Source organism: Budorcas taxicolor, chromosome 10 (assembly GCF_023091745.1).
Source record: "Budorcas taxicolor isolate Tak-1 chromosome 10, Takin1.1, whole genome shotgun sequence".
In the NCBI taxonomy this organism is placed as follows: domain Eukaryota; kingdom Metazoa; phylum Chordata; class Mammalia; order Artiodactyla; family Bovidae; genus Budorcas; species Budorcas taxicolor.
In genome coordinates, this window is record NC_068919.1 from 75,919,758 (window position 1) to 75,936,295 (window position 16,538).

Below are 16,538 nucleotides of genomic sequence, written 5' to 3' on the forward strand. Positions count from 1 at the left end.
GTTCATCTGTGAGTTTTTTCAAATCATCTCAAATCTGAAAAAATTTGTCCAATTTTTATTTTTAAAAACCTGCATATAACTAGACTACTTTCACAGTTCAAATTGTGTTGTTCAAGAGCCAACTGTAGGTTGAATTTAAAGTCATTTCCTGGACTTGTCTTCGTTACGTGATGTGCATGGGGAGGCCAAGAAGAAACGATGTACAAAGCAAGCTCAATTTAGTTGACTCTAGAAATAGAGTGACTTATTTTGTGATTCTGACTGCATCATCATAAAAAATTAGTGTCTTTTTTTTTTTTGGTCTTTGGTCTCCTAGTTATGAGACTGGTTATTCCACTTTCGTGACAGAGATTGAGATGAATATGAATAATTGATTGCTAAGACTTAGTACTGATGTAGCTTGGTAAAAAACATTCACTTTTATGTTTTCTAATTTATTAAAAAATACAGAGATCAGCTTTCATTCCCAGTGGTAAAGTAATGATTTGATTACTATGACATGAAAGCATAAACCATGCCAATTTTTATATTTCAAAGAATTTTCCCCTCTAAATTATACCTAATGTAGTTTTACCTGCTTGAGTCTGTGTAGTGATTGTCATGGAATGTATTGCTATTTGTTTGTGCGTATGTTTATTTTTAATGTAACACCATGCAGAGCATATTGAATTTCCTTTATTCCTTCGACATTTGCTGATAGACTGGTTATTTATCCCGCTGTATTATTACCTCTCCAGAAACAACACTGTTATTTAGAGTTGAGATTTGCGATAAAAATTGTGATTACTCCTATTTAATGGGTAGGAAAAAGCAAATGACCATGTTTGGATATGATGAAACCTATGAAATATAAAAAATAATATGGGAGGAATGGAAAAGAGGCCTTATAAAACTGAGAAAATAATTTAAATAAAATTCAAGAGCCCTATAACACCATTATAGTTAAAGACATCTCCTGTTTCCATGATCAAGTCACACAGTTTCATATGAGTGGTGACTTTTCCCCTAGCAACTATAAAATGATATTGTAGGCTACGTGATAGTCCATAGGGGCCTCAGTTTTGTAATATGAAGAAAACCTGAACTTCTGTTCAGTGTATAAGACTGTAAGTTAATTTCCTAGGGAGGCATTAAGTTGTAGATACGGTTTATCCAACTAAAATTGCTCTTTCAATGAAAAGAAGTGTTTTGAATCTTAGGTTGGAATAATAAGTATAAAAATAGATAAAACATCATGTATTAGATTCTTGCCCTATTTTTAAAGGGTAAACACGGAAATAGGCAAGCTGTGAAGTGTCCTGTGCATGAATAATGTTGACACATTGAACAAATGCCTGAAATGGTTCACAGATGACCCTGTTATTCCAAAGCACTGTATAAAACTGTTCCACTCTTAGTTGTGTGAATATTCTAAACTGTAGCTATGATTTTGAATTTTTGTGTATATATTATTAATAGTTTTGCTTTATTCAAAGGGTCTATTACCAGATATTCTCTGTTTATTGCGTGTCATTCTGATGGTTTTCTATAACAGTAAATAAAACTTTAATTTTTCCAGTGGGCTGCCATTTCTTTGTCCCTAAATGATTTATCATTTAGTTAAGAACCAGAAATAAAAGAGAACTGAGGCTGTCATGTACTCCTACAGAAGTCACAGTTGTTAAGGGCTGGTTTCATTATCTGTTAAATGAGTCCTTACTGATCAGTCCCTTTCTTCAGGGTGCTATAAAGCACTGACTGTTGGGTCATTTTTCTGAATGGCCATTAGTCCCACATATACTGTCATCCTCATACCCAGTGGATCCGTCCTCTTAGTTGTAGAATCATTCGTAGGTCCTCCTCAGACACGGGTAAAAGCTCTGAAGCAACTCTCTGAGTCATTCTAGCATAAATAGCAGTGTCTTAGTATATTTGGGTTACTGTGACAAAAATACCACAGATGCATAGCTTTTGAACAACAGAGATTTATTTCTCACAATTCCGGAGGCTGAAGTCCTAGATCAACATACTGGCTGATTTGGTGTCTGATGAGTGACCTCTTTCTGCTTCATAGAGAGTGCCTTCTCACCATGCCATCAATGTGGCAGAGAGGCTAGAGAGTTCTGTTGGGTATGTTTTATAAGAGCACTAATCGCATTCATAAGGGCTCCACTCTCAGGACCTAAGCACTTCCCACAGGCCCGGCTCTTGAACACCATTGCACTGGGCATTGTTTCAATGTGTGCATTTAAGGGGACCGCAGATGTTCAGTCTGCAGCAAGCAACAACCACATATATTATTACTTTGTTTCTATTATCATTAATCCTTTAAAAAACTATGGCAGGCATTAAAAAACTATAAGGCAGGTATTATAATACTTATTTTTAAAATGAAGTAACTATATCTGTGTTGTTCAGGACTTTCCTGGTGGCTCAGATGATAAAGCGTCTGTCTACAGTGCAGGAGACCTGGGTTTGATCCCTGGGTCGGGAAGATCCGCTGGAGAAGGAAATGGCAATCCACTCCAGTACTATTGCCTGGAAAATTCCATGGACAGAGGAGCCTGGTAGGCTACAGTCCATGGGGTCCCAAAGAGTCGGACACGACTGAGCGACTTCACTTCACTTCACTTCATATCTCAAAGATGTCAAAAAGAAAGCTAGTAAGAGGTAAATCCCAAACTGAGAGACCTATCTGGTTCTCAAAGCTTTTTCTCCTCTGATGTGGAATCTTTCTGATTTGCATATTTACAATGAATGGTGTCCACATTTTTGTACTCTGGACCCCTTACTTTAATATTTGTTGTATGTGTAACATACAAAATACGTTAATATTGTTTATGTACTCAGTAAGGCTTCTGGTCGACAGTAGTGCTATTAGTAGTTAAGCTTTGGGCGAATAAAAAGTTGTATGCATTTTCAACTGTGTGTGGTGTGGGTACCCCTCATCTCTGAGTGTCTCAAGGACCAACTGTATACTTTTCTGATAAATAGAAATAAATGTCTAATTTTATAATTTTCAGAAACAAATAGTACATACTTAATAAGCATTCTCTAAATGGAAGAGTTAATACAAAATATGGTGAGGGAGTAAAGCTGGAGTTATAACTAGTTAAGGATTATTCCCAGAAATTCTCTAGCACAAAATTGAATTTATGAAAGATAAAAATTATCAATATTATCTCATCTAAAATTCTTGAAGAATTTTTTTGCTACTTTTTCATTTAATTATCTATTCAAAATGTCTACTGGACATTTTCTATGTGATCAGCACTGTTCTGTAGGCTGATTTGTGGTGGTTGGTGGGTTTAAAAAGTACTCTGCTACCATAGAGCTTAAGTTCTAGAAGGTGGAGGAAGATAATAAAATAAGTAAATGATGTATATTAAAAGATGATAATTGCTTGGAGAAAAATAAAGCAGGGAAGGAAAAGAAAGAAAATTAAGGGATGTGATGGTAACTGGGTGTTGAATTTTTAAGTGAGAGTCTGGAAAGCCTTTTAAAACAGAAAGTGAGCACAGATTTAAATGGTATTTGGGTGAGTCACGTGGAGGATATCTGGGAAAGCAGCATTCCAGGAGCAAGAAGAGCAGATGCAAAGGCCCTGAAGTAGGAACAAGGCTGACATGTTCTGGGGTTAATAACAAGATTATGTGGCTGAAATAGAGTCCACAGTGAGGACAGTAGTAGGAATGAGATCAGAGAGATGAAGGAGGCCATATTGTCTGGGGCCTTGTAGTTCAAAGTAATAACTTCCAGTTTGATGAAGTGAGATGAAGAGCCAGTTCATAAGAGCAAAGATATAGCATCATTTGACTGGCATTTTCACAAGATCTGGCTGCTGTGTTGAGAATAGACTATAGAGACTGGCAAGCGTGGAAGCAGGGAGACCTGTTCAGAGGTTGCTGTAACAACTCAGGTGAGAGAAGATGGTGGCTCAGTTGATAGCAGTGCCAATGATAATGCTTGGTCAGAACCTGTTTCAGTATTTGCTGATAGGTTGTTGGGGGTTGTTAGAGAAAGAGGAGACTTGCTTTTTACTTTTCTTTATTGGTAAAGGTAAGTCATAGCTTATATTTAGTGTAATGTAAGTAAAACCATCTGCACCAGCCATCACGTTTCTCTTACCTTGTATACTGAGCATTTTAGTTTACTTTGCAGGAAATTCAGCATGTTTCAATTGACACTACCAATTCTATGCAGAATGGCAAAGTGTCTTACAATCATTTTATTAATTTAGACCAAGAATTGTCAAATTATGGGCCAAGGGCCAAATCTGGCTCATAGCCTGGTTTTGTGAATAAAGTTTTATTGGAACATACACACATTTTTTTTTTCCCTGCATATTGTCCATGGCAGCTTTCCTGCTTCAAAAGCAGCAGAAACCCAGGAATCCTAAAATATTTACTGTCTGGCCCTTATAGAAAAATGTTTGCTGACCTTTGGTTTCAACTATTGTGTCAGAATTGTGCCAAGATTTTCCTCTCATCTTTTTCCAAGTATGAAGAGGAAATTTAAGAGGGGTCAGAAAGTGACAATAGGGGAACAGAAAGGTAACATTCAAATACTGGCACCAGCGTATTTCTCTCCCTTATGTTAATCTGCCTGTTTCTTTGCTGTGGATATCCACTTCTCCCTAATCTCTGAAGTGCTCTGTGTTGAGATATAAGTACACATAACCGGCCTAGGGGAAAAAAAAAAAAAAAGATTTGTTTTTCTCAATAGTAAAAATTTACTGTAGGAATGAATCTTGGATGCTAGAAACTAAATTGTTGAATTTGATAGAAAATAAAAGACAAGTACCACCATCAGCGTGAGCATCAATCTTTATGAAGAATTTGACTCATCTTATGATTTTGCATAGTCCTGTACAAATGAAGTACAAATAAGTTAGACCCCCATTGTTGTTTGGTTTTTATAGGTCTATAATGACGGATTTATACTACCTCAGTCAAACAGATGGAGCAGGTGATTGGCGGGAAAAAGAGGCCAAAGATCTGACGGAGCTGGTGCAGCGGAGAATCACGTATCTTCAGGTAAGAAGGTTGGGGTAATAAATAAATTCCAGTGGACGATAGGAGGAGAGACATTAGAACTAAGAGCTGCTGCTGGTTTTTAGTTTTCCTAGCCCTTGCTTTTTGAAAGTATTTGTCCATTCATTTTACGAATTTATTCAAAAAGACACCATGTCATGCCTTGAATGGAATATAAAGATGGCTAAAACAAGATCCCTGCCCGAACAGGAGCTACTTCTGACACACGCACACACAAAAACGATAGTGCAAGATAGAAGTGCTGCAGGTATGAGATACGATGAAATGCTCATTGGAGGAAGATGTTGCAGATAGCTTTCTGGAGAAGATATCATTTGACCGAGCTGCAAAGGATAATCATATAGGATTTAGACGTCCAGAAATGGAGAAGAGCGTACTAGCTACAGCATGCTATTTGCTGTGCTCATTCGCTCACTCGTGTCCGACTTCAGATGATGTGAGTAGAGCTCCTACCTGGGAAAGAGCAGTACAGGAGCCCAATGAGAAACAGGATATTTCAGTTTGTCTGGAGTTTTGGTTGTGTGAAAAGGAGAGTTGGTAAAGGTAGGTTCAGGAGCCAGATTGCCGAGGTCCTTGTGTACAGGTTAAGCTTTATGGTACATAAGCGGCAAATGGTTGCCGAAAGATTTTATTTATTGCCTAACATCATTATAACAACAAACAGGAAATATAAATCAAGGGTAAACTCCAAGTCCCAGGCCCTTTTAAATGTTCTCTCTTCACTTTGTGTGTGTGTTTTCTTCTAGTTCTTACTTACATGCTTACCCAGTCTTAAAACGTTTGTAAAGACAGAATTGATTTAATTTTGAATTTTTTTTTTTCTTAATATACCATAAACCTTTCTTGTTTTACAGTCACAACCTACTTTTGAAAAATTTGTGTACATAAGAGTATCATGATAAGAGTGGTGCTTTAGTTATACTAATCTGAAAGGTAGAATTTTGCTTGAACTGGATTCATTGGCAGAGACTGGAAGGAGACTGTTTAGGACAGGAGTCCCCAACCTCCAGGGGCTTCCCTGGTGGCTCAGCTGTAAAGAATTCGCCTGCCAATGCAGGAGACACAGGTTCAATCCCTGGGTCAGATGAAAACCAACTCCAGTATTCTTGCCTGGGAAATCCCACAGACAGGGAGGAGCGTAGCGGGCTGCAGTCCATGGGTCACAAAGAGTTACACAACTTAGCGACTAAAACAACAGCAACTCCAACCAGTGCCTCCTGCCATAGGTTAGAAATAAAGTGCACAATAAATGTAATGTGCTTGAATCATTCTGAAACCATCTCTCCTCCCCCCGGATCCGTGGAAGAATTTTCCTCCGCTGAACCAGTCCCTGGTGCCAGAAAGGTTGGGAACCACTGGTTAGGATATAAGGACAGTATTGCAGGTGAGAAATATTGAGGTGTGTGGCAGTTTGCATTGGAAGGGAAGAAAGGAATTTGAGAAGATCGAATAGATAAGCCTTTCCAAGAGGCTGAAGGACCTGGAATGACTAGGGTAGTGGGGTATTAACTGAAAAGGAACTTAATAAAGTTGAATGCAATCATCAGGAGGAAACAATGAATTAGTAAACAGAATTCTGTAATGCTCCAAACACTTGCAGTTGGGATGATCCTCCCCATCCACTTCTGGTGATGGTATGCTTTCTGTGTATACTCACTCTGTTTCCCTTTGAAAAGTAAGGTGTCTTATAACAGCGAAATAATAGCCAGTGACTTTATTTTGTATATTTTAAGATGCACATTTTCATACACTTAAATAGGAAAAAAGTAGAAAATCAAGTGCTTCAAGACATCATTAAAAACAAAACTGATCTTGGCATGCTGTCTTGTCTCGTGCCCCATGGCCATTCATCAGAGGTGTCTGTAGAATGAGCAACACTTGCCTCCTGTAGGGAAGAGGTAATTATCTCCTATCAACTAGAACCTCATTCAGTGAACTATAAACAGCTGGTGGTGCAGAACTATCATCCTCATTTAAAATGGAAATAACTATGGTTTCTGAGTTTCTTCCATTTCCACATATTCATTAAGTTTTCACCCCACGAAAGTTATTTAAACTATGATTTGGCCATACTTTAGCTCCCCTCACTGTAAGGAGTACCTACCACTTGCTCTAGTTTCTTTTTTCCTCTTGGTTTTTAAGAGGCCAAGTGCTCTCACCGGTAGCATGCAGTTCATCTTCAGTGTGCTGTTTTCAGTGGTTCTGTTTAGAGAATTTCACTTGTAAATCACTTATAGCAAAACATCATTTCACATGGACCTAACTTTGAATAGGTATTCAAATATTACCTATTTTAAAAATTCTTGCTTTTTTGCTTTTCTTTTATTTTTTTTCTATTGGAAAAGAAAATGTGATTTTTTTTTTTTTAATATTCAAGGAGATGGGGAAAATCTCAATAGGAAAAAATGTATTTTAGAAAAAATATTTTTCTTTAATTATTTAATGAATTTATGATCATTTTTTTCCATTTTTAAAGAACTATATTTTTAACATATTATTTTTTAGAGGTTAAAGTTGCCAGTCACTCAGTCTTCAACTTCTTTGGATATAGGTGAATAAGCATCCTCTCTCCCATTCCAACAAAATTAAAGATATGTATTTGTAAGGAGGACTTGCCCAGTGGCTCAGCAGCAAAGAATCCACCTGCAATGCAGGAGATGCCAGTTTCATCCCTGGGTTGGGGAGATCCCCTGAAGAAGGAAATGGCAACCCGCTCCAGTATTCTTGCCTAGGAAATCCCGTGGACAGAAGAGTCCAGCAGGCTACAGTCCATGGGGTCATAAAAGAGCTGGACATGACTGAGAGACTAAACAAGAACAGTAGATCATAAGGAATCTTTCTCTGACTTGGATTTTTATTCCTTTTAAAAAAGAATGATTTGGGGACTTCCCTGGTGGTCCAGTGGCTAAGACTCTATGCTCCCAATGCAGGGCGCCGGGCGCCGGGGGGCGGGCCGGGTTCAATCCTGGGTCAGGGAACTAGATCACACAGGCTGCAACTAAGACCGGTGCAGCCAAATAAATAAAAAAATAAATAAATCATGATTTATCCCTGGTTTAACTTAATGGATTAGAGAATTAATCAGAATAGTTAAGCTATTTATACAGATGTTTTAGAGTGATTGCATTTTTTCCCATTACATCTTTTCTTGGTATTCAAATCTATTGATGTTTCCATACTATTACTTTTAAGCCTTTTATTACTGTTAAAAGGATATTTAAGCAACTTAGATTCTGAAAGACTTCAACAGGGCTTACAAAATGAGAAGTATACTAGGAAATAAAGCTAAAAAGGGATAAAGGACAACGTCTTTGACTTTTGATTCAGTTCAATTCAGTCACTCAGTTGTGTTCAACTCTGCGACCCCATGAACCACAGCATGCCAGGCCTCCCTGTCCATCACCAACTCCTGGAGTGTATTACCCAAACTCATATCCATTGAGTTGGTGATGCCATCCAACCATCTCATCCTCTGTCGTCCCCTTCTCCTGCACTCCATCTTTCCCAGCATCAGCGTGTGTTTGGTACCTATATTCAAAATAAAAACAAGCATTTCATATAACTTATAGATGGAGATTTTAGAAGGCTTTCCTTCTTTAGCCCATCAGCCAGCTATTATATAAAGATGCTAATATTTTTTATCTAAGTAGAAAATAATAAGGAAAAGGTACAATAGAAACAAATATTTTCAACATTTTAAATCTCTGGGAGATTTTAGTCACTGAAATACTTGCTGTAGTCATAAGTAATTCAGATAATTTTATAATTTACTTTTAATGGTTTGTTTGAATAGGTGAAAAAACATTTTCAGTTTTACTAGATTTTTACTTATTAAACTTGTGACTTCTCATTAACACAACAAGAATTTTTTAAAAATCCTGATAGATTTAGGTATAATGTAAGACCTAGTACAAATAGAAAAAACCTAGATTAAACCCCTGTCTTAATCCATAATAGGTTTCTTTTTAAAATCTAAGCCTTTCTTTCTGCAGTTCTCCAGTCCTCTGAATTGAGCAAATATCCATTATGTCTCATGAAGATCCTGCTTGACTCACAGTCGTATAGCACAGTGAAGTTTGGTTTCAATATTAGATTTCCATTCAGTTATTATCACATATGTCATGTCTCTCATGTTTGCTGTGCGCAGTCGTGTCTGACTGTGTGACCCCATGAAATGTGTGTAGTCCATCAGGCTCCTCTATTCGTGGAATTTTCCAGGCAAGAATACTGGAGTGGGTTGCCATTTCCTCCCCAGGGGATCTTCCCAACCCAGGGATCGAACCCACATTTCTTGTGTCCCCTGCACTGGCAAGCGAGTTCTTTACCATTGTGCTGTCTGGGAAGCCCTTATTGTCATATACCTGGATTTTACTTGGGAGAAGTAATTGCACCATACACTGGAAGATAAGAAGGTACTAGAGCAAGTGGACTTCAGTGGGACAGAGTTCTATAGTTGTCTTAATTAAAATTATCTTATCCTTAGAGTTCAAGGCCCTAAGGCATGGCATTAAAGGACTAAACTTACTAAAAACTATAATAATCTTTTTGAAGACAACCCCAGGTATGCTGTGTTAGTCTCAAGTAGAATGGACCAAGTAATTCTCTTAAGGTCTTAATCTTTTGTATGTTTATCTAAGAAGTTCTTCACCCATACAGTGAACAGGTAGTATTGGGCTGTTTAAAATACTATGTTGTTCTGGTCTTTAATCTTGTGCTACATGAATCATAACACATTGAAAAGTTTGTTGAATATATTTCTCTAGTTTCTGATGTTAACTTCAGGCTCACTTTAAAAAACACACTGCTAATATATTTGTTATGTGTCTGCATTCTCCTGTAATGCATGTCATTTTCCTAGACTTTTGAATGACATGGAAGAAATTCTTTGATTGTGGTTATTAGAATATACTTTGCAGTTTCTAATCTGCTCATATTAAGCACGTTGGAAGAGATCACAATGCCTTGTTTTTCCTTAACTTGCTTGAAACAAGTTGTAAGTTGGTGACTCTGGTGAAGAGAGCAGCTAGTTAGGGCACATAACTTATAACAGAAGGCATTTTCCAGTTTAACTGGAAATTATCCATGTTTTGGTACTTAAAGGTTCTTCTTTTGTTTTTTCTACCCAGCTCTAGAGTTGACATTTTAAGCAGAATTGAACCCATTTCAGGTAGAATCTAAGTGTATAGAAAGTAGCACTAGTTGGAAGTGGGTTTTTGTTTTTGTTTTTTTCTTTTCGTGGCTTCCTTTGGGGGCTTTGCTTTGTTTATTTGTGTTTTGAATAGGACTTTTCTTGGAAATTGGTAGGTTGATAATTTTCCGTTTTTTGAGAGAAAACTAAAAGCTATGGAAATAGAGAAGATTTTACTTTTAAAAAGAGAATAGAGCTTTGTTTTTCCATTCAAAAGTAGACTAGTTGGAGATAATACAGATTTCTCTTTTCCTATATGGATTCTAGTGACTGCGGACGGTCTTTGGAATGGAAAGTGGCCAGGTTACACTAAGAATGTATTATTGAGGCTGTTAACATATTTTTCAAATATTTTTCAGATTATGGGGAAACCCTCCACTGTAACACAGGATGTGTCTAACCCCCTTTCTCTTCAACAGGACAATCTTTAAAAATAGATTTAAGGCCAGACTATAACTATAAACTTGATTCATCTGCTAGTATGCTCACCATGAGATCAAATCTTTCATCTGGTGCCCTCAGAGTTGTGTGTTCTAATGAGTAATTCAGTGTATTTCTGCCCAAATGGGGACCAAAATAAAGCCAGAAGTGGTAATAATTATAACTCACTAGAAAATGTCATTAACTTAGCTACATTAGGACATTCATTAAATGCTTAAAACAATTGGCGTAAAGAGAAACTTTCAGGACTTTTCCCTGTTTGAAAGATATTAGTTTGAGGTGAGATCCGTTAGGGAGAAGGAAAGAGTATTTCAGAATTAAGGCCTAAGAATATACTGACAAAGAATATCTTTCCCAAGATAAAAAGTATAAACAAGTTCAATGAGGAAAGAAAAAGAAATGGTAAGTGAATATGGTGGCAAGGGTAGCTTTCATGAAATGAAAGAGGGAATTACTCCACTGGAAGTCAGCTGAGGACAAAGGTGGTGATAGGAAGTAAAAAAAGATTTATTAAAGGAAGTTTTCTAAGCATTATTAAAAGCTACATTATTTGGAATCTTACAGATTTTATGGAGCCCTTGCATGTGGGTATGTAGGTCTCATAGAATTATTTATTTTTTCATTTATTCAGGAAGTATTTGGATGTACTGGATATCCTAGGCATTAGGTGCATTGTTACGGATTTAGGGTGAACCAAATGGACATGGTATGGTGTCTGCCCTCAGAAAGCTTGAAGTGTGGTAACATTCTGAGAGTATCTCTGAACTAATTATCTTCACACACACACGATTTATTTTACCCCTCCATTGTGTAGTTTTGACATTTATTTCTCTGACTCATCATTTGGATATTTTATTGCTTCCCCTATTGCTGTTACACACATTTTTCCTATCTATGTGGTTGCTCAGTCATGTCCAACTTTTGCAACCCCATGGACTGGCCCCTGCCAGGCTCGTCTGTCCCTAGGATTCTCCAGGGAAGAATACTGAAGTGAGTTGCCATGCCCTCCTCCAGGGGATCTTCCCAACCCAGGCATCAAACCAGGTCTCCTTCACTGCAGGCAGATTCTTTACCGACTGAGCCACCAGCCACCTTTATCACTCCTTCAGAAAAAAAAACCTTTTGTTGTGGAAAACTTCAAGTTATGTAAGTCAGAAACCATTGAACCCCTAGTACCCATAACCCAGCTTTAACAGTTACCAATTCCTGGTCAACTTTGTTTCATCTGTGCTTCTACCACACCCCTTGCATATCCAGGATCATTCTGAAGCAAATCGCAGACGTTTTATCATTTCATTTGTAAATATTTCAGAACGAATTTCTGAAGGTTAAAGATAATTTTTTAAGAAAATAGCCACATGCTAATCATATCTAAGATTACTAACAGTAGTTCTTTAATATCATCAAAATAATCATGTAGTGATCATATACCCCTGATTGTCAAACACATTTTAGTGTGCTATTTAAAAACTGATTATCTGCAGAGGGATTCCAAAAAGATGGTAGACTAGGAAGCACCAGGAATTTGTCTCCCTACCTATACTGTTGCACTGGCAGAAACCACCTGATATAACTTTGAAGTCTGTTGAAGGCTTACAGCTCCGGGGGAAAGTTTGTACCATAAATTGCAGTTAATTTTGGTTTTCAGCTCTTAGCACAGTAGAAGCTATCCATTCCCAGCCCCAGATCTGTGGTAGACAACAGTGCACTTCTTCCTGAAATGCATAAATGGTTCAACATGTGAAATTTGATCATTGTAGTATGCCACATCAACAAATAAAGGAAAAAAACACATGATCATCTCAACTGATGCAGAAAAAGCATTTGACAAAATCCAGTACCCTTCATGATAAAAACACTCAACGAAATAGGAATAGAAGGAAACTGCTTCTACATAATAAAAGCCTAATTTTTTAATGTTGATCTTATATCCTGCAGCTTTACTAAACTTATATATTCTAACAGCTTTTTTTTGTAGATCACGTTAGATTTCCTATATAAGTTATCATGTCATATGCTAATTAACATCTTTATCTCTTCATTCCCAATCTGGATGCTATTTTGTTGTAGTTGCTTAATAGTTATTCACCTTAATTAGTATATTCTGTTACTAGCAAACCCAGAGAAGGCAATGGCACCCCACTCCAGTACTCTTGCCTGGAAAATCCCATGGACGGAGGAGCCTGCTAGGCTGCAGTCCATGGGGTCGCTAAGAGTCAGACACAACTGAGTGACTTCACTTTCACTTTTCACTTTCATGCATTGGAGAAGGAAATGGCAACCCACTCCAGTGTTCTTGCCTGGAGAATCCCAGGGACGGGGGAGCCTGATGGGCTGCCGTCTGTGGGGTTGCACAGAGTCAGACACGACTGAAGTGACTTAGTAGCAGCAGCAGCAGCAAACCACTTAGGGTTAGTAAACTGCAAATTTAATTCCTTCTTTTAAAATCCTTGACAACATCTGATTTGGGATTTTAAGTTTCTTCACAAGAGTTTAAAACCATCTTGACATGCCTGATGGCTATAGAGGAACTTATTAAATTCCTAGCAGTGCACTTAGCACAATTCTATCTGCATTTTGTCATTTTAAAGTTTAAATATTTCTTATATATTTATATCATCTTGATTATCAATAATACAGGTTTTTAAAACATCATTCCTTATTAAAGATATATGAGAATGCATATGAGGTCCTTAACATTTACTATCTAGAAATAAAATTAGCAGCTGATGGAAATCTAGATGCTGCTCCCTAAAATCATTTTATCTTTTGAGAGTAGCACCACCTAATAAAGTATCTTTTTACTTTCTTGAATGTAAGTTGAACTTAGATTTGACTCTTATTTAATTTAGGTATATCAGCCCCAGTGTTACTCTGTTTCCTCAGTAATTTTCTCTTTCTAGAAACATACTCTTTTTTTCCTAAGAAAGGAAAAATTTTTATTATAGTTTGATCCTGCCCTAGATCACAATATACATAGCATAATTATAGAAACAATTTTCCAAATTTTAAAAGAAATCTGGGTTTCATATAGTCATAGTGCAATAATTGGGGATTTTGGCCCTGACTATGAGGTCCCAGGCTGTAGATTCCTCTTCTAGAATCCTGGTCTCAATCCCAGTGAGGCAATAACTGGGAAGTAGCAAACTCTCCTGAGGGGGAAATGAAGGCTCTTGACCAGACATGGATCCAGATTTAGAGAACGGGCTTGAAGCCTCTAGTTTTTAGTACTCTCTTTTATGTAAAGAAATACAAATATAAAATTAGATATTAGAATAAATTCACTTGATTCTCATTATTTGCTCCAGTTGTATTCTATAGAGTCACACAGAATTATTGAATAGTGAAACATTGATTCTAAATACCTTTAAGTCTCTGATCAGTTAATCAGTATATAAACTTGATCTATGTGTTTTCCTGTTTGAAAACACCAAATATGTATTGTTGACTCATTAGCATTAAACTGATAGCTTTATGGGCTTCTCTGGTAGCTCAGATGGTAAAGCAATGAGGGAGACCCGCAATGAGGGAGACCTGGGTTTGATACCTGGGTTGGGAAGATCCCCTGAAGAAGGAAATGGCAACCCACTCCAGTGTTCTTGCCTGGAAAATCCCATAGACAGAGGACCCTGGTAGGCTACAGTCCATGGGGTCGCAAAGAGTCAGACATGACTGAGGGACTTCGCTTTTACTTTCATAGCTTATAGCACAATAACTCATACTTGAGTAGAACTTGCCTAACACATATTTTTCTCTGGAAGGCATCTCGTAGCTTTCTAGTACTTAGGAACCCTGGACAGCTTACGAACACTTCAGCACCACGCTTATGTGCCATTTTAAACAGTGAAATTACCAACAAAAAGCACCAAAATGAAAAGAAAAAAAAAGGCTCTAAATAGACTGTCAAAAGGACCCCTGTTCATAGAATGAGAACTGAAACAAGAAGGTAAATGGCACCTTATTTGACCTCAGCAGAGAGTTTGTGTTTAGGAGGCTCCCATTTTTCACTGTATTACACTTGTCCACAAGTGACCTGAAAGCACATCAAGTGTTGATTTTGAGGTTACAAATAAATTTTAGCTAGTAGGCAAATTTGCAAATATGGAATCTGTGAGAGTAAGGATCAACTATGTATAATGAAAACAAATCCCAACAAATTACAAATTTTATGAAGTTGACAAATACCACAAACACAAAATTCCAGAAAAATTAAAAATTTTCTGACTCTTTATAATACTGTTTCCTCACATTTCTCAGGTGCATACTCTTCGATTACAGTTTGTCATATTTTCTATAAAGTGAATTGACAATGATTTTGTAATATTTTTTATAAAGAGAATGGAAAGATTAAATCAGATTTTTGATCAACAAAATTTTGTTTTTAATTATTCATATTTGTGATACATAACCTTTGCAACTTCAAATACAGATACCTCGTGTTTGTAGTACTGCTATAAGCTAGTGCCCTACATAAAAGGGAATTTGTATAAGTTTTATTTCATGTGATTCTCATCCAATAAAAAAGAATGGAACATATAGTTGTTTTATGCTATAATTTTAATAGTATATGTTACATTTTTGAGGTTATTAATAATAGAAGAGAACTTTTGTGTTAATTAGGCATCACTGAGAACCGACTCCACTTCTCCATGGGGCACATTCATATCACAATGCAACCTCCTGCCCTGTACCTATATTTATGTCACAAAAATAACTGTGCAAAAGCAACCATGAGCACATAAATACATACCTCTAAATGATTACTAAATTAATAAATCTAAATTAAATTAATTCCTTGCTTAATTTTCCCATAACAGGACCTCAGGAATGTTGAAGACCACTTTATTTCCTCCCAACACTGATACCAACACTGGGGAAGTGAGGTGAATGGGAGGGGGCTTCACGTGGGAAGAGACAGCTGTCTTTCTCCCTGTGGACAGATTTTGCAAATTTTGACTGGTTGAACATACTGCACAAGTCCCCCTGCTCGCAGGGCCTTTGAAAGGATCTGTGTAAATGAGGCTCCCTGAAGCATACATTTCAGTAAATCCACTGCACCCACAAGGTAGTCCTTCTCATTGAACTAGGAGGGAACCTGGTCACTTAGGGGTTTTCAGTCCTGCTCCAGACGTGAGATTACTCAAGAACACTTAATGGTAAGCAGCCTGAAATAGAGAAAGGCTTTGCAAAATTAGATGAAAAGTGATAAATACCGACCTTTATGATTCAATGGGTTCTGTCTCAAGCACATAAATACAGTAAAAACTAGGTTGCTTGCAATTAAAATTTTGCTTTAATTTGATATTAGAACAGCAACTTTCCATTAAAGAGCTATAACTTCTGACTAGAACATTCACTTTCATCTCCAGGACTCCCTAGAGTATGCGGCACTTTCTCTTATTGACAACCCCAGAATTATCAGTCTCTCTGTTCACTGACTGCTCACAATGTTTGTGAAGGGCATCTGTGCTCTTGGTGTGAGTCCTGGTTATTGTAAACCAAAACTGAGCAACTTTTCCCTGACTTTTCTGTGTATGTCCAGTAGGCCTCACTGCCCCTTCTCGTAATTGCTTAGCTCAGGATAGCGTGTTGACTAAGAATCTAAGACCAAATAAGTCATAAATATGGCTCAGTGATGTCATTAGAACATAAAACTACATGTCTGTGTAATCAATTAAAATACGTATATCAGTTCAGTTCAGTCGCGCAGTCATGTCCGACTCTTTGCAACCCCATGAATTGCATGCAGCACACCAGGCCTTCCTGTCCATCAGCAACTCCCGGAGTTCACCCAAACTCATGTCCATCGAGTTGGCGATGCCATCCAGCCATCTCATCCTCTGTCGTCCCCTTCTCCTCCTGCCCCCAATCCCTCC

General features: G+C 37.4%; 1 protein-coding gene across 1 annotated transcript in view; it reads left to right on the forward strand.

Annotated features, from left to right (window-relative positions):
* Positions 1–16,538, forward strand: part of FUT8 (fucosyltransferase 8) — a 171,063-nt gene that overhangs the window by 72,345 nt on the left and 82,180 nt on the right. Inside the window, exon 4 of the mRNA XM_052646732.1 lies at positions 4,901–5,015. Within this exon, the coding sequence (XP_052502692.1) occupies positions 4,901–5,015 (115 nt within the window). The remainder of the gene's footprint in view (positions 1–4,900; positions 5,016–16,538) is intronic.